The following is a 20,197-nucleotide window of genomic DNA, read 5'->3' on the forward strand; positions in this document are numbered from 1 at the left end:
AAGTTTCTAAATTTTTTAAAAAAAAGACAGTGCATAACACTTTAGGTTGTAAAAGTATAATAAGAGAATATTATTGAAACAGCGAAAATGTACTGGATAATAGAAAGGTTACTAAACACAAACTATGTTAAATGAAGTTCACTAAGGCAGCACCGAACCTTTCTACAACTTTCTGTATATTATGTGCTCATCACGTTACGACAAGGGGGGACCTAACAAAAGAAAAAACTACTCAAGGGCAACACTACACTAGTTTTCGGTGATGGGGTTCCTTTTGTAACCATTTTTCGCTAACCTCGACTCTACTTCACTACTTAGCATAAATTAAAAGGTAGATAACAAAAGATCAAAAGCACTCCAAATTAAAAAGTTATGAAAAAGATTTTGGACTTTTATTTTTTTACCAAAAGTAAGCTTTAAGGGCAAGTGTAATAAGATTAAGTGGAATAATATAGATATACGTGGTACGGTTCATTAAATTTCCGGTTACAAAACTTCTACTAAATTCATTAACCAAAAGTGTGACTCAGCAGCGCATTGTCGGGCAATCCCAAGGTCGCGGATCCGATTCGGTCGGCGCCTCCAGTATATCCCTGGTTTGGTGGTTACCTGTAGAACTTACCTATAAACAAAGTCTAACACCCGGCCACCCCTATTTAGTATTAATGCGCTAAATTATTTTTTAACTATAATGACATTTATATCTGTAGACTGTGAAAAAATTTTCCTCCATTTATCTGTTTAAACGTCAAAGTAATGTTAATTAAATGGCGTCGTTTAAAAATTCTTGCAAAGATTAGTAATAAAATTTTTGCTAAAGAGGGCGCTAATTCTACCGAAAAAAAAACAACGTTTGGATAATGTTTATGGCAAATCTTCGCCATCATTCATACAGTAAAATAGTCAAAGTTTATAAGTTTGGTAAGAAAATTTTATTTATGATTCACGTCAAGATCGTCCAGCAGAAGTGATCACCAGTAAATATAAACTTTGTTAAAGAAGTTATGTTAAGTGATTATACCTTGTACATAATTTGGCAGGCTCGAGTACTTTTGTTGTTCGAATGGGTTTATTGCAACCTCCTTTCTGATGGGAGGATTATAGGTTTTGTTATATTCCTTATAATAAAGCGCTTTGTCATTATTGTTCTTAACTGTTCTGTTAGCTATTGTGCTTAACTTAGTTGTTTTTTTTTGTTCTTGTAGTTTTATTTTAATATAATTGCTCTTTTCTTATTTTCTGCCTATCCTTATTTTGGGTTTTAATTTGCTTTATTATTTCATCAAGTTTTTAAATTTCTATTACTCTAACTGCTGTTACTTTAGCGATTTTTATCTCTATAGAATATTATGATCTTTACTTTGGTTGTAACATTATGGGGTTTACAAAATTTAATGTGCCGATATGTTAGCAGTATGTTCCCGAATGTTCATAATTTAACTTTATCATGTGCCATAATTTAAGGTTTAAATAGCTTCTGTAGAGGGCCCACAGGGACCCTTTTTCTTTTGTGCATTGAAACTTGCGGGATGGGTTGTGCTTTGTGGTAGCTGGTTCAGTGAGTGTCGCTTGTCTATCTGGCGGGCGACGCAATAAAACTGTCGAAATATAATTCTTGTTATTCTTCGTTACCTTTTTAGGAACTATAGTTAGCACTACGCTAGAGGAGTGAGAGTTTAAGTCAAACAGACATAAAAATATAAAAATTAATGAAACTTTTTTTTTAATTAATGTCGTTTCTAACATTCTTAGGCTGGAAACTTATGGAACGTGCCATGTGTATATAAGTATAAAAAATTAAGTGGAAATAAAGGATAGAAAAGGAGTTAGTTAAACAAAATTTGCTAACTTAATCTTACAACTATTGATAGAATTGAGACATATGCTCAATAGCCAATGACACAAAGCATTTATGTTAGAAATTATTACGGTTTTGTCATCATGTTTATTCTAGCTCCCCCTTCCCGTAGTCAAAGTTAAACTGTGGCGCCTATAACTAGGATGTTTTGTAAGAGAGGAAAATAGGTTTATTGAATTGCTTTACACACACCTAAAAATATGTTGGGAGTGAATTTAAAACTTAAAGCAACGCCACGCAGACTATAAATAGTATAATGTGTGCTTCTAAGCTTCACTAAACCTTTTAAAGGGCTAAGTAGCATTCGAAAAAAGTGAGAACTCCAAGTAAACAAAAACAATACCTTTTCTCATCTTAATAAAGTGACCCCGTTCTTTTGTTTCTATTGAGGGTTTTGTTTCAACTTCCCCTAATAAGCCGCTAACTAAATTATTCCAAGTATACTTAGAAGCAATTTTAAATAACAGAAAGTTTATGACAAACTCTTTTTACTTATCGTTATGTATAACAGTTTTACTTATTTTTGTCTTTAAGTGCCTGCTAAAACACGAGTTTTTAACTTCGCAAAATATTTATAAAAACGTGACTAAAGTTTACAAACTCATTTTTGTACTATTTAATAAAGTGAATATACTCGAGCCAATAGCTATTTATATCAAGCTTTAATTTTTATAGTGTGTAAACAAGAAAATTATTGATCTTATAGTAGGTATTAATAGCTGTACATAGTGTATCCATTTTTTTTATGTACTATCGTAATTTATACCTTTAATTTAGCGACGGGCATTAGCTTAAAAAGACCACATAATAAGCATTAACTAGTCAACCCAACAGAGTTATATAGGATATGCCAGTGTATACTTACAAAAATTTATCTAAAATATTAAAAAATGAGTATAAATATATTGCAGGAAAAGCTTTTTTTAATTGATTTTTAAGCTGTAAATTTTTTTTTTTAGAAAATTATCTTTTTAATTTGTATTCTAGTATAGTTTAATTACTCCCCTACATGGTTTGCTGTGATTAACCATAATAGTTTTTCATTTTTTATAATTCTTAACTGTTTGATTTACTTTCGGATCATGTTTTATTGAGGAAGTTTTGTGTTTTGCATTTTGATCTTTCTTGCTGTTTTATTTAAGGGCGATATTGTGTTTTCTTTTTCTTGTTCTTTTATAGTTGTTTTACCTTTTCTTTATATACTAGCTACACTTTTTATAACAGCAAAGTTAAAGGAACAAACACTAATAAAACCATTCACGAAAACATCCTTTAACAGAGGCCCCAGTACCGTAGTCAACTTAATGAAAAACCAAACGGGGTGAAAGTACACTACCTTTTCTCTTAATAATTTTTATTTAGCTCCACTACGGCCAGTCATTCATTAATTTATCAATACATCCGTTATACTTTTACAAAAAAAAGTTGACACAAAGATGTTACCAGTATCCCTACCCTGGAGAGTGTATCTTAATTATATTTGCTTGCGATATACGAACTAAACTGTTGGAAAAGAAGACATCACTACGAGTTTTTAAACTTCGATCTAGAGTTATTTCTTCGTTGCTACCATTTTAACTTCCTTTGGCTTGAAAATGAGGCGACTAGCTAGTAATTTCGCGGTCTAAAGGCGACAATGTACAGACACACCTGAAAAGTAGAGGTTCAGTAGGTAGTTTAATTGGCTAAATATTATGCCCCTGATAATAAACCTTTATAAATTTAATTTATACTGCATTAGGGGTATTTTTTTATTTGCATATTTTAAATTTTTTCTTAGCTCAAAATATTTAGTCTAAGCTTATAAAAAAAAGTCCTCTTCTTTATATTATTTGAACTGGTAAGGTTATTATAGGCTTAACTAAATGTTGTAGACCGGAAAATTCCACCAACCTTTTTTTGTTGACGAACAATTCTTATTTACCAGTTGTTATGAAATTAAACCATAGCCCTTTTTCTTCAGGCGAGTAGCGAACTTGAACCTTTTTTTCAGTGACTAGACTGTTTAGTTCGTCTTCGCAGTTGTTATTTTATGGTAAATGGGGGCTCGATGAAAGAACGGAGAAAAAGTCGCGGGCTGAGCTCATTCTAACCTCGTAAAGTAGTGGGCGTCAGCCAGGTTTATCTGTTGTAAAGTTGCTAAAAGGCTAAAGCAAGATGAAGGGTTTTTTAAAAGGAACAACTTCAGTGAAGTTACCGCAAAGCTTATATGTTGAATCTACTGAAGATTTTGATTTAATTTCAGCGAAAAAAGCTAAACCCATTCCCTTATACCATTTTTCTTCTTCAGGTTTACCTATAAATTTTACGTGGTTGTTTTTATCTTTTTGTAAAAGCAAGGCCCTAATTTTTTAACTTATTTAATATTTCAGACAAAGGCTGGCCTACTGCGGATGACCTAGTTCTCCAAGATGAACACTTTTTTGTTAAAAAAAACAAAAGCGACCACCAAGGCAACTCGGCTCACTTTCTTAGTTTTTATTTAATAATTCTAAGTGGTTGGGTAAACCCTGTAAATCTACTTAAGAATCTACGAGATAAATGTGTAAGCCAATTTATAAACTTTTTGATAAATACACATTATAAAGGGCTAACTACTACCAGGAGGAACTATATGTGCACAGCAGCTTGTGGTTTTGGGAAAATATTACCGATAGCTACTTCAGGTAAAAAAAGCTTTTTAGCGCTAGTTGGTGATGGGGATCTGGGAACACCTATCCTCGGTGTCCATTTTTCGGAGCTTACAAAGTTTTTTAGCGCAAAAAGTTTCCTGTGCAGGGTGTGAAATATAGTGAGAAGCTGCTTCAGCTTGTTTTATTTTTTTTCAAAGAAAATTTCTTTATTTTTAGTTTTCTGTTCTACTTTCTATAAAAAATTTCAAGGAATAAGCACATTATTATCCCAAATTTAACAAAAATTTTTAATAAAACTAAAAATAAAGCTATAACTTAATATTTGAAGGTATACCATTGTTATAACCTTAAATATGCTGTTACTCTATATTATTTACGCCGAAATAAACGCACGCGATCCGTTCAAGGTTTTATTTATTTTATTAGATGTACTGTTTGATTTTAATTTTATCATTTCTTTGACTTTCGGGAGGTTGATTTTTTGCTTTGTAAATCGGCAGTCAGTTTTTTATATTAATATTATTTGGCAATTAGCCCTAAAAATTTATGTTTTACGCGCAGACTCTCGTGTTTAGTGAAATACCCCTCCGCTTAATAAAAGAAACTAATTATTTTTCATAGGCTATTTTGCTTGGTATCAGCTGTTTGAACGGATTTTACTACTTTGCGAGCTTCAGGGCCGTTTATTTGACTCATCTGGACAAGGTGGGAAAAGAACTTGGTAAACCCGTCTCACCATCCCGTAACTAATTTGATTTTCAATTAGAGCGTAGCAAGTCAATATCTGTCGCCCAACTTGAGGAAAACAAGGCCAAACGAAGAATTTGAAGGTATTAGCCTGCCCCTTTATTATAGCGAATTTACGTTGGTTTGACAGCACTAATTGGTAACTGCATTTTATCTGATTGGGTTTTCAATGTAGTTTTCAGTATTTGGTAGTGTTATTATAAGTTTATAATTAAGGCAAATATATATACATAGCGATAAGAAAGGAGGATGCTTTTTTAGTGAATGTGTGGTCTCCGGATCCCTTTCTCTCCACCCTCTGGAAGTACGTGCCTTATTTTGTAAAGCACTCCTAGCGCCCGAGTCTATCGAACATGCATGCTTAATAGATATTTTTCTCCTCCGCAAGTACTTGTACTGGTCTCGGCTGATCCCCAAGCTTTCCTGACGACTTTAACCTGCGCTGCTCTAATATGTGCTTCGCTCGTTACCGTGGAGACGTAATACTCTACACATGTTGTCCGTTTAAAGAGCTTCATACTGCACGGTAGATTTAGCAGAGACAGACTACTCGTGGAAAAGATTCTGCTTGCTCAGGAGCAAGTCTGCCAGCGCGCTTTTGCTCGGCCCAAGGTTGTAGCATAACTTTTTAAGTACGCTTAAAGCTAACTTGTTTTATTAGACCACAAGCGTCTTCTGTACTCCCGGCAGTAGTGGTGGACGCCCGCTACAAAGGTTGCATAGTAGTCGGCGGGATAAGTAAAGCAGAAGACGACGACATTAAACAAAATTTGCTTTTTTTGGTTAGCTTGCTTGGTGTGGCTAATAGGTGGACCCCGGTGAGCCGGCCTCCATCCATGCGTTATAATATTGACTTAGTTTTTGAAAGAGCAGTCTCGCGAGATCTTCGTGTATCCTTCCTTCAATCTGGGGTCAAGGAGCCACTTAAAAGGCGTGTTCAAACTGCTTTGATCGCAATATAACTTACCCTGTCCGGATGGCAGAGGAGACATGCTTTTCTGTATGCGCGTTTTACGCCGGAAGCTTCCAAAACGTCTGCCATTGTGACTCTCCAATCGCATTCCTTAATATATAACCCCGAAGGTCAGAGGAAGAAAGGGTAAAAGGGAGTCGCCACACCTCCCAAAGGACTTCTTGAAGAGAGACAAGCATCGATCTAATGTTGTACCCCTTTGCTTTTACCCATGCGTCTATCTATAGGAGGGGGAGGGGTTTAGAGTCCATCTAAATTAGGAGCTCCTCGCCGGCTACCTTTAGCTGCAGGCATTCTGCATCATCTGGCTCACTTATATTCTGCAAGCCTTTCTGTAGGGAGGCTAGTGTCTGTCCCTGTTACATATAACAGATTGTCAGCGACACCCGCGTTTCGGATCCACAAGAAGCGACCCTTACTTTAGTTTTTGTCTTAAAATTGAATCCTTCACTCGCCAGGAGCTCCTCGAATCCTGTAGGGCATTGACTTTATAAATTTATTTGGAAGTACTTATTAAACCTAAGTTTCCTGGAAGATCTTTATCAACTTTGGCGTATGAGGCAGGACTAGCCTGATATAAAGTAAGTACATGAAGGCAAATTTTGAGGAAAACAAGGCATACCACCTTCTGGTCCCGTGGCGACAGAGGAGATCGCGGCTTAGGCGGCCTTAAAAATGACTCGAGTTTACCATTGTACGACGTATGCTATAATAAAGGGGGGCCAGACCGTTTACTTTCGCACAGAAAGTCTGTGAGAGGGTTCATGTGACCGTTTTTAGAGAATCCTTCTGGGGCGACAGTCAACGACCCCTGTATTTAATATAAGAATGGTGTAAGTGACGTTGCCACTGACAAACACATTTTAAAGCACGACTCCCGTTTTGCAATTAGGGATAGATGCTTTACATATTTCGTACGATACATAAGTAGCACAAAGGTTGCCCTGCTTACTAGTACTTTGTTAAAAATCGGTTCACAAAGGGATCTGTCCGTTTGCCTAGAGAAATTTAAGTCGAAAAAGTAGATGAGGCAAATAAAGAAGTAAAATCATTCAACCAGAACTAAAGTTAATAAAAATTTAAATAACCGTTCTACTTGAGGTTTATAAAAAGGGTACTCGGTAAGTGAAGGTGGCAAACTTGCATTCTCCACCTCCGTGAATTCTTCAAAGATCTTAGTTTTCACCGTAGCCGATAGTGTGCATATGAAACTATGTTTGTTCTAAGAAGTGAATGTAATACGCTTAAATATTGAAGAGTGCTTAAAGTTTCGTCAAGAAAGAAGGCTGTCGCGTGGTTTACACTAAAAAACATGAAAAGTAAAAAAAAGCAGCATCTAAAACAAGACGAATGAACACTAAGTCTACCTTGAAAGGGTAGCATCCTCGGCAGGCGGAATACTTGAGACTACAGAGTTGTCACTTACAAAAAAAGACTCTAACTCTGGTCCTTGATAGTTATTGCAAAAACATTTGCAGAAAGTAACGAGTGCACAACTAAAAGATCATAAGGCGCCAAAACCATTCAACATTGACGCTTCTTTCAGATCCGAAACACCAATGACGCCGAGGTCCTTGCTATTAAGCGAAAGTAGGGAGTATTAATGAAGATTGATAAGCCTACTTTAAAAGGTCATTAAAGCCCAGCAAGTCTGTACACACTGCTTGGTCTCTGTCTTCAACGGCATTCGCTGCACACTAAAAGGAAATAAATCAGTTAATTGCTCGGCACACAACCAGGCTAAAATTTCAAGGAAGTTCAAACTCCGTGCCTCTACATGTCTATTATAAAGTTTATAGAGCCCCTTTATCTGCAAGTAGCTGTACATTTTTTTTATTGAAGGTAGTATAAATAATAAATCTTATATAAAAATGGTGCTGTTTTGTCTCCTCGCTATTGTTATTCTCTAGAGTTTAAATCAAAAGCCTCATAACGTATCTAACACCATTATTTGATAAAAGGGTCGCATCAAAATAATAAGAGAACTACACACTCACTTTCTACGGGAACAGAAAAGTTGATGATAAAATACGTTAACATCAAACTTAGGCTGCACGTGAAGTAATAAACGCGCTTGCTCAAGCCAATTATAAGAACTCCACGGACTATAATTTTCCCGGTAAACATTGTAACACTGCTAGTGCAGTTAATTATAGTGCATATTTGTCAACTTAAGAGAAGCCATTTCGCATACTAGGCATTCACAAAGGATTGTCTGGAAGGAAGCCCCCAAATAGAAAAAGTGTTATCAGTCACCTTGAATAATAAAGTGGTTCTTCAAAAAACACGAACTCCAAACTCACAATCAATTGCCAGTAGAAACGTATTTAAAAAATAAGTGGACGCTACAAAAAAAAAAGTTTAAATATGTGGCGCTGTAAGCTCAGTATCCGTAATATATAACAAAAATGAACTTCGGAGAGTCATTATAACTATATATATGTATATACAGTTGATTATAACTATATATATATATATATATACTGTTGAAAATCTTATTATAATACTAAAGAGGCTTCTCATGAACAACTAACGCAAGTAATCCTTCACATCATTAAGAGACAAGTAATATAATAACACGGCGAATACCCCGCTGATCAGCGTAATAGAATTTAAAGGGCAAAAAGGGGTTACTACGTTTGTGTCCGCGTGGTGGGCGGAGGACATTTCGGCAGTTGGAGAAGTAAATTGGGCGGTAATATAAAAAGTATCCGGAATATAAAGTGGGAGCTGTGCAAAATGTCACTATAGAGAGGTGAGAAGATGGACGATGCCAACCTTGTCCATTGCATCAGCTATGAACTGATGATTGCCTTCCCTGACAAAGTCTGAGTGAGCATAGAACTGGGCGTGGTTGGTTTAAAACTTCATATAGCTAAAGGCTTTTTTGTAGTAAATATGCATAGCGTGCCTCTAAGAGAGTACGTCTTCTCTCATTGTGAGTCATCACCAAACGGATTAAAAAATCGCCCGTCACTTCAAAAGCGCACGAAAAATGAACTTCATTATTTCTAAACAAAAAAGATAAAAGATTTATATAGAAAGGTGGTATATAAACTAAACTTTACGGTAAAAGGAATACTTTCAGTCGAATATAAAAAGTCGGGCATAACCAAGAGAAAATATATATAAGAGCTAAAGCGGCGCAGCTCATTTATAAGTGTATAAGATAGGCGGCTGCAAAGGTGGTTTTTGTATGAAGTCAACAAGCAATTAAGTGATTGGCTGGATTACGTCACTAGAATAAAGCTCCGGTGAGCAGGCAGGCCTGTTGTTCGTATGGCTTTTACATAACTGAGTTTTCTGCAACAAAAGAGTTATAGGGCGCAAACATATTTAAATTAAATTATAAACTACCGCACTAAAGAAGGTTTTATGTGAATATGTCGGCTAAGCTTCGAGGAGACGAGCTTTAAAGCGATAGAAGGATCGGCGCACAAACCGCAGTAAAGAAGATACGAGGAAGCAAGCAAAAAGCACTGGTCAAGAGTGCTTTCCTTCATAGAAGCATGCAGTGTAATAAGTTATGTTATGATAGTTGAGAACAGCGAACGTGACAGTAAAGGAAAACGATGTTGCTTTTCTCGGATAAAAGCCACGCGTCCAAGCATCCGCATATCTCATAGAGCTCGCTTAACCCTAATGAACCTGTTCAAAGTACCAAGAAGGATGAGAACACTGAGCCTTCGGGGCTCCAATACAGCAATAAACGAGCAGTCACCCTCCAGGGAGAGCTTAACATCCCGCACAAAAACGCCGAAATTAGTCTCAGCAAGAGGAGCACCAACGTTAACATGAAAGCAGCTCTTCTGTCTGCAGAAGCAAAGTGTGAAAATCGTTAAAGTGCAACAAAATGTTTAAAAAGTACAATGGACGAAAACATCAAGCAGTTGGTAAATGAAAAAACAGATTAATAAAAAAAAGAGAAGAGAAACTTGTAGTTATTCCGCAATGCAGCACATAAAGCGCCAAACTTGCTCCCTGTGCACGCAACCGCAACTACATATTATTAAGGATTATTAAAGCAGCCAAAATAAGGAAGTTACACATGGAACATGTGATCTACTAATACTCGCTTTGTCGGGCGTGCTAAACAAATGAGTTTTCTAAAAAGTTATACAAAGAACGACACCGAGCATCCTGGGAATGAGCTCGTGTGGAGTAAGAATAGGATCAGTTACTGCCTGCGAAGCTTTTATCTGCAATCTGTGAACAGAGTTAATAAAAAGCGATATAAAGTAGAAGCAGGAAAGCATACGCATAGTCCTTAAGCGTATGATAGGCGCTTAAAACTTTGCTCGAGCATTTTCTTTGAAACAGAGCAAGTTTCGAGCGCACCCGCATATCAACTGAAGCGGGGATAAGAGATGCCAGCTCCTCCTATTCGTTGCGTGGGGCTAAAAGGCTTCTTTTGTATGTTACTAATAATTCTAGTTGCAACCTTGGTAGGCTCGCCGACTGTTTCTTTAATAGTTAACAGCTCAGCCAGGATGGCGGGACAGTCAGGCCGCCTGTCCGGCTCCTTAGAAAGCAATTTCGCTTAAGGATGTAAAACAGTACATGAAGAACTCCTTGTAAAATATATAAACACAACCTATCAAATCATGAAAAATCACGTGTGCACGTCCATCTTTAGGTAAACTAAGTTTAGCGTTCAAAACTGAGAGCTTCTGACCTAAAAGAAACGATAAGAGAAAAAAAGATTTATACAGAACTTTTTTTTCGATTAAATTTTATTTTAAGTTTTAAATTTGAAAAATGTTAAATAAAAAAGCAGGACGTATTCGGCTTTGAAAGGAGTATATGAACTCGAAAGATGTACGGCTAATCACCAACACAATATATAAAGTTATAAATTAATAACGGCGGGCAAAGAGACAGGGCACAATGAAGGCTGCAAACAAGCTCTAACACGCGTTGTTGGGAAGCAACCGATCTTAAAATAGATACACTACGCAGTTATTATCAAAAGAGGAGACCATCGCCAAAAGGAGAATTAACATAGCACAGCTTGTATAATATACAGCCTAAGGCCTATTAAATATGAACTACAATAATAAAAATCTTTAAAACGAATATTACACACTCACCCACAAGTCACTCTTGTAATCGACTGAATTGCCACCGAGAAGATCCCACATTTCGGGAGATCTTTGTAATATATATATAGTAAAAATCATAAACAAAATCTTTAGAAGAACCTATATTGTGGAGTAGTATACTTCTGAATTTCCTCTTCAGCACGTTTAACTTCACTGATTTTATTAGGAAAAAGCACCTGAGAAGTTGCACTACCAAAATCGCACAAAGCAATACGGCCATCTTTTTTAATAAGCAGATTTTCAATCTGAGTAAGAGTGATTTCACTAAAAATTAAAATTATAAACAAGTGTGTAACCTTTAAATCTCTGTGAATTATTGGTGGCCTCTGAGAGTGAAGAAATTCTACAGCCTCGACAATCTGGCGGAACAAATGCAACACTAAAGAAGGGGAAAAGCCTACTTTGGTTTCTTTAAGAAGATCAAAGAGCCTTCCAGCTAAAACAAGAAGAAAAGTATAAGACAACTCCAAAAAAAACCTTAAAAATAATAATAGTGGCTTTACGACAAAATTCCAAGATGAGGTGCGCTTCTGAGCTACCGTGGAGATCTTTACTTGAAGAAAGTAGTTTAGCATCAATATACTTCACAATCCCTTGATGTTTCCTGCATAATTTCTATTGGAAAGATATTACAACAGTAATAAAGTTGAGACAAAAAATTATAGGTTTGGATTTATAAATTTGGTACCATATATTTTATCTCTTTCTTAACAATGCGTAATGTGGTTTCATCAGGTATAATAAGTCGTTTCAGAGCATAAAGTTGCTTATCATAATTATTTACAACTAAAAATACCAAAGCAGAACCACCTTTTATAAATATAAATATTGTGTTAAAATAAGGTAGTTTTAAAAAGAAGCTAATATTATGACAATAACTTTATAAAAACATATAGAAGCTTGCGTCTAATATAATAACGTAAAAAGAAAAAACAACGAATTTACCTCCAGCTATAACTTCTAAAACGGTATAAGAAAAATCTTTGTAGTCCAACGTTTGGCCAATAAAACTGTCATTATAAGTAAAACGTTCTTCAATTTTGGATAGTAAACTAGTAGCCGAGTTCCAAAAAGTGGACATAGAAGTAAGGTAACCGTTGTAGACAACGACTGCTCCTATCCCAGAGGGGTGGAGGGTAGCACGTATGAGAGCCCTTAGTGGTTGTGTAACCTATGTAGCCTTAAAGATGCCCCACAAACCACCAAGTAAAGTTCATATTTTACCTTATACTCAGTTGTTAGTTTCAGTTTCATTCATCTGTAGAGAAGTATTCTATCCTTAAGAGGGCAAGTGGAGATAACAAAGGTTCATGGGTTGACCTCTTACCTATATTAATGCCTTTAAAAATGTAACATAATTATTGCATTGCTGGCCTTGCTCTGTAATGATAGGTATAGACTTAAGAAGTTAGTTGAAGAAATGTGACGACATTTAAGTTTGCATACAAAATACTTTAGACTTAAAATATTTGTTTACAAGGGAAATATAATTTCCACTTGTAACGTTAAATAACTATTTCACGCATTACTTAAACTATATACTATTAAATAAACAATGTTTAATTTTAACATACATACTAAGTAACAACACTATTTAGTACCATGCCCCTTACCGGAGAGTAGTTAATTCCCTAGCAAAGAGCACGTTGCTAAATTGTCAGGAATCCTAACCCGATCCCTATCGACTGAGCTATTATCTCAAATATAAAAGGATATATCACACCAGTGCACAGCTGGTTGGTAGGATAACCTACTATAGGCATTTGAAAAGGCAATAGTGCTATAATCATCACTCTATCTAGGAACTCGGAATACTCTTTGCTTTCTCTTCGCTACTTGCATGAAAGATACCGTAAGACGTAGTGCTTAGTCAATTTTTTACCTAGGACGTTACTCCTAGGCTCAGAAGGACCTTCCTCATTTACTTATCAGAATAAATAACATCGAAAGACGATGCCCAGTAGTACACTTCACGCCAGCGTCGTCGGATCAAAGATGAAGGTTAATAAGCTTCTTCGATTCAATAGTCTAAACGCTACAAAAGTCAGTTCAGTCAGCGTGTCGGATTCTAGTCTTGCTATTCACCTTAACGGGCCTCATTAGACAGATAAAGTAGAACCTGTCACAGGACTTTAGTAAACATAGAGTTTTTACCATTTTAGGAGGAAGTCTTTCGAACTGAGGACGGAAACACACCTCATTATCCTCTCCACGATACATGTTAACACTGAGGTAGAGCTTTACAAAGATAGGTACCATAGTCACGCGTCCCCGGCTTGTAATGTTAAAAGATGTTTCAAGTAATAAGTAGGACACTAGTTAACACAAGCTGAAGAAAGCAAATTAAACCTAAGGAGAGCCACCCCTGATGCGTCAGAAGAGTAGAGGGTGGCATAACCTAAGTTAAGGTGACCTACATTCAACATGGCGCCCTCTTAGCAACCTAGATCGAAACACACAGGAAGAAACAGGTATTACATTTATGTTTGGCATGTATTTAACATAGGAACGATCTTTTTTGACTGCTTCCCGAGATTAACCTAGAGTCAAAAAGCAATATTTACTTTAATTAAGAGATTAGGAGTGTACTTCATTGAACGAAGACTAACAAGTTGCTAGCCCACAGTTAAATGCATCCAATACTGCGTAGTGCTCCCACTACGGACCCAGCCAGCATAGCTGAAGCCATAGAGCTTAACTTCGAACCATGTCAAAAACAAAAAACCAGCCAAGATCGCTGTGATCAAAGCTCAATGTAGGTTGCCTACGCATGTCCCCGCTAAAATGGTAAGAAAAAGATAGAAAGATTCAAAGTATAGTGAGAATACAGGGGCAGGCATAAGCAACAAGGTAAGAGTTATCCCTTATCTATTATACGGGTTTTTCACGCCTTAATTAATCAAAACCCCCCTGTTTTTGGAAGTTAAAAATGGTAGCATTACCACTCAATATCTGTTAATGGTTCATTTCAAGGTTAAATTAATCGGAAAGCCCTCGAACTGAGGTAGCTATATTGGGGTACCTTCCGAAGTCAAGCTCGTTATTTCAAATAAAACTCGATTTTCTGGATTTCATCAAGCTTCCAACCAACCTAGGATAACTCATTGGGGAGTTAGAGTGACTCTCGATTACAAAATAAAATCCAAGTCTAAACTTAGGTTTACTTTATATTTTCAATTTGAAAAAAGAGCTTCATTTTAGCTTTGAGCTCGTTATAGTTCCTCTATCGACGAACCATGGAGGATCGTTGGTAAGAACCTTTAGTAAGTACACTAATGTTCTTTTGTACTGACTAACTTCCTTTGTGTAAGGCAGATCACGCCACGCACGGTCCTCAACTAACTAAATAACTAAGATAGAGCACTCACGGCTTAACTGAACACAATCCTGTGGGACCCAAATTTAATAAGCAACCTCTAAGGTCAGCCTTTATTTACGTTTAAGTAATTTAACCAAAGAGAGTCTTCCTTCATTTTTAACTAACCTGGGAGATGTTGCACTAGTATGCAGGTTAATGTAATTATTTCTGAATTTTAAATTGTTATTGCATGTCTTGATCTGAAAGTTAACTCTGCCCCTTTAATTTTCAGTACCCAAGTTATCTTCTTTCAATTATCATGTAGATACCCAGTAGATTGCTTTCTAATCTTGTTTTTACGGCTATTGCACCTTGATTGTTCATTTGAGCTTAACTAGATTTAATTCGGTATTTATTATTTTCAAAGGTATAGCCTATATTAGATTATATTTACTTTTATTTTTTCACTCTTAAGGTGATGTAAAGACACTAACATACAATACATGATATAAAATTTCTATTTTACAAAAAAGTGCTTTTACTATATACAATTAAACACGCGATTGATGCGTTATAAGAGATGTGAGCTAATTAACTCTCATTTAGTTGCGTACTTTCTCTCGTACGTTTATCTACTTTATCGGCATACGAGCTTGTATCGTAATCTTTACTTAACAGTGACTGCAGCTATCAGTCCATTGGCTAAAATAGTTGATGTCTTTGGCTTCTGCATAGGTTGTATACTTGATGGGTATACTCGCTGTTGGAGCACGCTGCTCCGTGGCGCATTAGACTGTTGTGCAAGGTAGTGATCGGGACCTATCGGCCCTCGTTAAGTAAGGCACATCCTTTGACTGTAAACTATCGGCCAAACCACTGGTCTAAATATCAGTTATCGAAGAGGTGACCAAAAAAGATTGGTCCATGTAGTACGCTCTCGCTGCGTGTGTTAGTCCTTGCGTCTTTCGGTACGTGTTTACCACGGAATTTAGACAATAGGGTGCCATCCACAGATGGATTGCAGCGTTGAAAATAGACTCATAGAAATGACGTGGTGTTAAATAACCCTCTACTCTGATTGGGTCCATCGACTTTAGGCGAAACTAGTAGTACCCGAACCTCTTTGGATTCTTTACCAAACAATTAGCGTGAATATGGTTGTCCTGCTTAAATGTAAGTGAGTTGAGGCTCGACCTGCACTGTGGAGAGTCAGCAGGCTTAATCCTACGTTTGGAAACAAATGCTCTTATAACAGGTAAAAACTGCGTAGCGAACAAGTCTATAAGCAGGTGCTACCTTCCCTGTATCAGCGGGAGGATTACTACTGTTCCGAATCAGACTGGGGCTATTCAGTTTGATACTACCATCGACGGTACGGGCTTAGCCTAATCTAGCTTGGCTGATGACTTGTGTTCAAAAAGTAAATTACTGAACGAGCGATGTATACTACGTTGCCATCCGGCGACAATCCACAGTGAAAAGCAATGGATGTTACGTGCAACCCTTTGTGTGTTTACTTTTAGCATGCTTTGGAACACGTATAAGCTTACTTTGTACTCGGTTCTTCAGGCACTAACTGCGTGTGAAGCCTTTTGTAACTAATAGCTTTGTAAGTGAGCAACAGAGAGGCACTTCCCTCGTCTAGGGGACTGCGGTCTAGTCCAGGCTTCGGCTATCGACTATTGATCGGTTTATAGTGCTGTTATCATATATGCCTATTTTGGCTGTGTGCTAGCTGTACTGTTGACCCTTCATGACCGAGTTTAAGCTAAGTGTACTGTCTTCTCTGACTTATGCTTGGCTGAGGCTCGGTTCGACCTCAGATCTGACTGTGCCTGTTCCTATATAGGCTCGTCCTATAGTATGGTATAGGTACTGTTAGAGAATAGTGTCTCTTAGTAGTATATATACTACATTGAGTGCGTGTTGCTTAGTTAAGTAAAAGGCTGAAATACTAAAGGGATAGCCAGAGAGGCCCACTAATCTAATAAAAGGCCATTGTAATAAGAACGAAGAGCCAGTAGTTGCGAACGGGTGCTATAATAAGACTAAAAACCGAGGAGAAGGAAATACTTCATTCAATGATAACTTAACCTGCGCAACTTAAAGGAATCTATAATCTTACACAGGTTTATTACTTGCCAGATGGTTTTCCAAGTTAAAGACCAACTGTTTACAACAGTGGGTCACCCGAATAACCTTGGTATTAAAACAGGGGACCATGTCCGTCAACTGTTATTGAACATAATTCCATTGTAGTATAGCTTATTTGGTTTCAGCTAAATACTAGGATCCAGAGACATATTCATTCAGTTACTATATAGAACGTGTAACTCACCCCGAACGGTAATGCGACTTAATCTTAACCGTGTCAATCTACAACAAACTCAAACATCGTGGAAAACACGCAAGCAGGTCCATTTAATTTAGCTCTAAGACAGTCTAGTAGACAGGGTAGCAGCCAATTCTGCGCTTGGCCATCTTGTTGAATCAAATTGAACTAGGTCCAGATCTTTCACCCAATTATAACTTGTCAACTCTAGCACCAAGAGATTGATACAAATAACACTTTCACTTCACTCGTCGCTATGTCTGTATCATGTAAGGGCAATGGAGGCCTACGGCAGTTAGCATTATTTAACACTAACCCATTGAAGGTATCTAGATATGTATCAAGACCTCCGCAATAAACTAATCACCCATGCAACTCATTTAGCAGTTGATTACTACAAGGCGGTATCAGAGTCTAGATTCGAAGTATGGTTCTAAAATTTATAAATAAACTTAGTTAAAGTACACCCGTTTAGCTCACTTGAACAAGATCCCCGCATTCCTTCCTAGTTTCATAGAGAGTTAGATAAATAGTTACTGGTTCTACAGATGATTACTAGTTTCTACCAGCTGGAATTCAGTTGTTACACCTTAGAAAAGTTCTACCTTAGTAGAACAAAATAACACCCTAACACTTTAGAAATATTGGCTAATTGAAATGTTATACCAAAGTAGAACTTAAAATATAGTAGAAACAAGGTATGTTTTATCCCTGTCTAGCTTTGTAGTAGAGGTTGCTTAAATCTAGTGTAAACTTCTAAAGAACCATTCCGGCAGAGCCAGACACTATACCCGAGTCCTCCTGAGGATAATCTCTGACCTCGCAGCTCCCCCCCCCCCACCCCCTACTTCTCCACTTTTAATTCGAAGGAGAAAGCCGGTTTATCGCGAAAAATATATCATATATATATATATATATAAGAACTGATAGTTCTAAGATTACTAAAATATTTCATTGATTAAGTTTAATTATGAACTCGAAATGCATATTTTATAGTTAGATCTATAACAAAACTAACTAGAATTAAAAGATATTAATTTTTAGCCTCTCCTTGACTGGTGTAAGGGCTATTCTACTACCGTTACTTAAAATTTTATCTTCCTTGGGAAGTTAAGTTTCTGTTGGCTTGTCTGCGGAATATTTTTAAAGTAGGTTTTACTTTTATCAATGAAATTTGCCTACTAAATATTGGGACTTCAAATAGGTCGTTCAAAATTATTTAACTAGCCAGTGCTGTTAGCATGCATGATGTAATGAGAGTGAGGCTTTTAAAAGAAGGTCAGTAGTTAAATAACTAGATGTAAACTATTGATAATATTAGCATCCTAGGTCATGAGGACGTTGAATGTATAATCGCTGTAGGGATGGATTCCTTTTTCTTAAAAACTTTTTCTGGCCGATTACTACTCTACAAACTTTCACAGGAAGGTGGTGGATCCACCGCTCTCTATAAACTGTGTTTCTCTAAGTGCGCTCGGTGTTAAGGCCTTTATAATAATGAATTATTTTTTAAAACCCCGCACAGTTAAAGTTGAGTATATGGCCGTCTAAAGACTATAAATAATTACAAATAAAATCATAAGAGCGAGTATAGACATTCTTTTTTTGCTTATTTCAATACTTTTTTTAATCAAAAAGGCTGAAATTTTTTCTTCCAGAGTTTTAACAATAACTTATTATTATCCAGGTGCTCGGCAATTATTTATTTTGCAACAGGAAAGACGCTTCACACCTCGAGTGTTTAAGCAAATTACTACCGTTGAACCTTGTGACTTACTTCTTTGTCTCATTGAATCTTTTATACATGTCTACAGTCTCTCGTCGTTTTCATTGATGTTTATTGTACAACAAAGTAGAGGCAAGAGTTTAATAATTACGTTTTACGTCTTTAAACTAATATAATAGGAACTTCGATGTTTACTACCGATTTCTCTTTGTATCCAGAAGTTCAACCTTGTATGAGCGCTAATACTATATCTGCAGAGTTTGCACAGGGTAAAAGAAAACTTACACTTTGCTGCGTTCTTAAAAATCGTCTTACAACCTTTTTTTGGCTGAACAATACTTTCCAGAAAGGACAAGTTAAATCTATTTACTTATTTATCTAAGAAAAAATATTAAAGTTGTCAGGCGTTTATATAGAATTATAAATAATATATAATTAAAAGGCCGGCAAAGTACTATAGTGGACAAGTTATTAATTCCTGCTCTACTTTTATAGTTACTCTTCTTTCAGTAATTTGGGTTCCCCTTTCTCCTTACTTAACAGACCTACAATCTTAAAAGCAAACCCAAAAGAATTCTTCTTCACAAAAACTTTGTTGTATGCGCTTTTGAGAAGGGGTACCGCCTTTTGAACTTATCTACCTCTGTTGTTCGCAAACTACTCCATGCGGGCCCCATCGGGGTTTTTTTTCTTCTCCGCTGTTGAGTTAATGGTATCATCGTTTTTTTAACAGGAGCCTTTTATTCTTGTGTATGGAAATGAGCTTATTCTAAACAGAAAGAGTTTGTATATAATGTCTTCTTCCTTAAGATTCTCTTAACTATTAAGTGGAGTAGATGTTTCTTACTTTGTCAACTTCTCGGGCAATCTCACTCGAAAGAACGGGATATCTTGGGATGAGGAAGTTTCTTACTTGGGTTTTTAGTGCGCTTTTATTTTCTTTCCCCTTTACTTAATATTTTTTTTTGAAACCACCTTACTCAGAAATCATGTCTGAATACTGCGTCGGAGTTCTTTTGACTAGCGTAAAGATAGTTTCATGTGAAACTCAACTTCTCCTGCAAACTTTGGACCTCAGGCACTAGCCAACTATATTATGTTAAAACTGCTTTTCACTACTTCTCCGTGTATGCAGGGCCATATACTCCATAAGTCTTTGCCGGTGGGCTAACCCTCCTCTTCTTTATTTTGCGGCTGCTGGTTTTTTGGGCCGCGTGGAACTGATACCAATAGCTGAACAAGTTTTCTATAATTATTTGTTTATTTTAGCCAATTTTTTCTGTTATACTTTAAGATCTTTTATAAAAAATTCGGGCTTCTTTTTACTTCTAGTAACTTTTAATTTTAGATTGAAGAGCTGGTTAAAGCTTCGAATTTCCAAGAGGCACTTCAGTTACTTAACTCTGTCGGCATCAAAGATGTTTGTTTACTAGTTGCATATTTTCTAAATATTGCTTGTTTAATTTTTTAAAAGGTGGAGCAGAGCAGATACCTAAAAAAGTCATATGCCCATCAACTTATAGAACAA

The 20,197-nt window shown here is 36.5% G+C and overlaps 2 protein-coding genes and 2 long non-coding RNA genes across 5 annotated transcripts; 3 read left to right on the forward strand and 1 right to left on the reverse strand.

Moving 5' to 3' along the window:
- Positions 1-4,015: 4,015 nt before the first annotated feature.
- On the forward strand, positions 4,016-5,990 carry LOC135146006 (uncharacterized). The gene is made up of 10 exons (XM_064078145.1): positions 4,016-4,148; positions 4,231-4,403; positions 4,463-4,524; positions 4,820-4,898; positions 5,113-5,196; positions 5,258-5,321; positions 5,473-5,542; positions 5,607-5,717; positions 5,769-5,850; positions 5,900-5,990. The coding sequence occupies exons 1-10, from the start codon at positions 4,016-4,018 to the stop codon at positions 5,978-5,980; spliced, it is 939 nt and encodes a 312-aa protein (XP_063934215.1). The 3' UTR covers positions 5,981-5,990.
- Positions 5,991-6,016: 26 nt separating this feature from the next.
- Positions 6,017-13,280, reverse strand: LOC135146004 (cyclin-G-associated kinase-like). 2 transcript variants are annotated; one of them, XM_064078144.1, is made up of 39 exons: positions 13,226-13,280; positions 13,068-13,145; positions 12,927-13,010; positions 12,538-12,652; positions 12,409-12,484; positions 12,259-12,345; positions 12,002-12,123; positions 11,817-11,928; positions 11,610-11,749; positions 11,413-11,558; positions 11,302-11,362; positions 11,191-11,245; positions 10,806-10,886; positions 10,653-10,750; positions 10,470-10,591; positions 10,344-10,417; positions 10,147-10,210; positions 9,933-10,024; positions 9,765-9,859; positions 9,569-9,708; positions 9,446-9,514; positions 9,275-9,388; positions 9,123-9,222; positions 8,990-9,055; positions 8,849-8,941; positions 7,835-7,908; positions 7,733-7,788; positions 7,579-7,660; positions 7,454-7,514; positions 7,300-7,385; positions 7,170-7,209; positions 6,940-7,022; positions 6,837-6,879; positions 6,731-6,782; positions 6,631-6,683; positions 6,490-6,567; positions 6,358-6,432; positions 6,206-6,301; positions 6,017-6,144 (listed from the first exon to the last, which is right to left on the reverse strand). In XM_064078144.1, exons 4-39 carry the CDS (start codon positions 12,565-12,567, stop codon positions 6,040-6,042), a joined length of 3,021 nt encoding a protein of 1,006 aa, XP_063934214.1. In that variant the 5' UTR covers positions 12,568-12,652; positions 12,927-13,010; positions 13,068-13,145; positions 13,226-13,280; the 3' UTR covers positions 6,017-6,039. The 2 variants fall into 2 exon arrangements, with proteins under 2 accessions (XP_063934214.1, XP_063934213.1); XM_064078143.1 differs by having other exon boundaries at positions 6,834-6,879.
- A 4,744-nt stretch (positions 13,281-18,024) lies between these two features.
- LOC135145993 (uncharacterized) lies at positions 18,025-18,368 on the forward strand. Its single transcript, XR_010283639.1, has 3 exons — positions 18,025-18,091; positions 18,148-18,221; positions 18,273-18,368. It is a non-coding gene; the product is annotated as an uncharacterized LOC135145993 (long non-coding RNA).
- A 765-nt stretch (positions 18,369-19,133) lies between these two features.
- Positions 19,134-20,091, forward strand: LOC135146003 (uncharacterized). The gene is made up of 6 exons (XR_010283640.1): positions 19,134-19,350; positions 19,403-19,451; positions 19,506-19,586; positions 19,654-19,747; positions 19,805-19,910; positions 20,018-20,091. It is a non-coding gene; the product is annotated as an uncharacterized LOC135146003 (long non-coding RNA).
- Positions 20,092-20,197: the final 106 nt, after the last annotated feature.

Source organism: Zophobas morio, unplaced genomic scaffold (genome assembly GCF_036711695.1).
Source record: "Zophobas morio isolate AGI-343-1 ecotype UQ-CSIRO unplaced genomic scaffold, CSIRO_AGI_Zmor_V1 ptg000205l, whole genome shotgun sequence".
In the NCBI taxonomy this organism is placed as follows: domain Eukaryota; kingdom Metazoa; phylum Arthropoda; class Insecta; order Coleoptera; family Tenebrionidae; genus Zophobas; species Zophobas morio.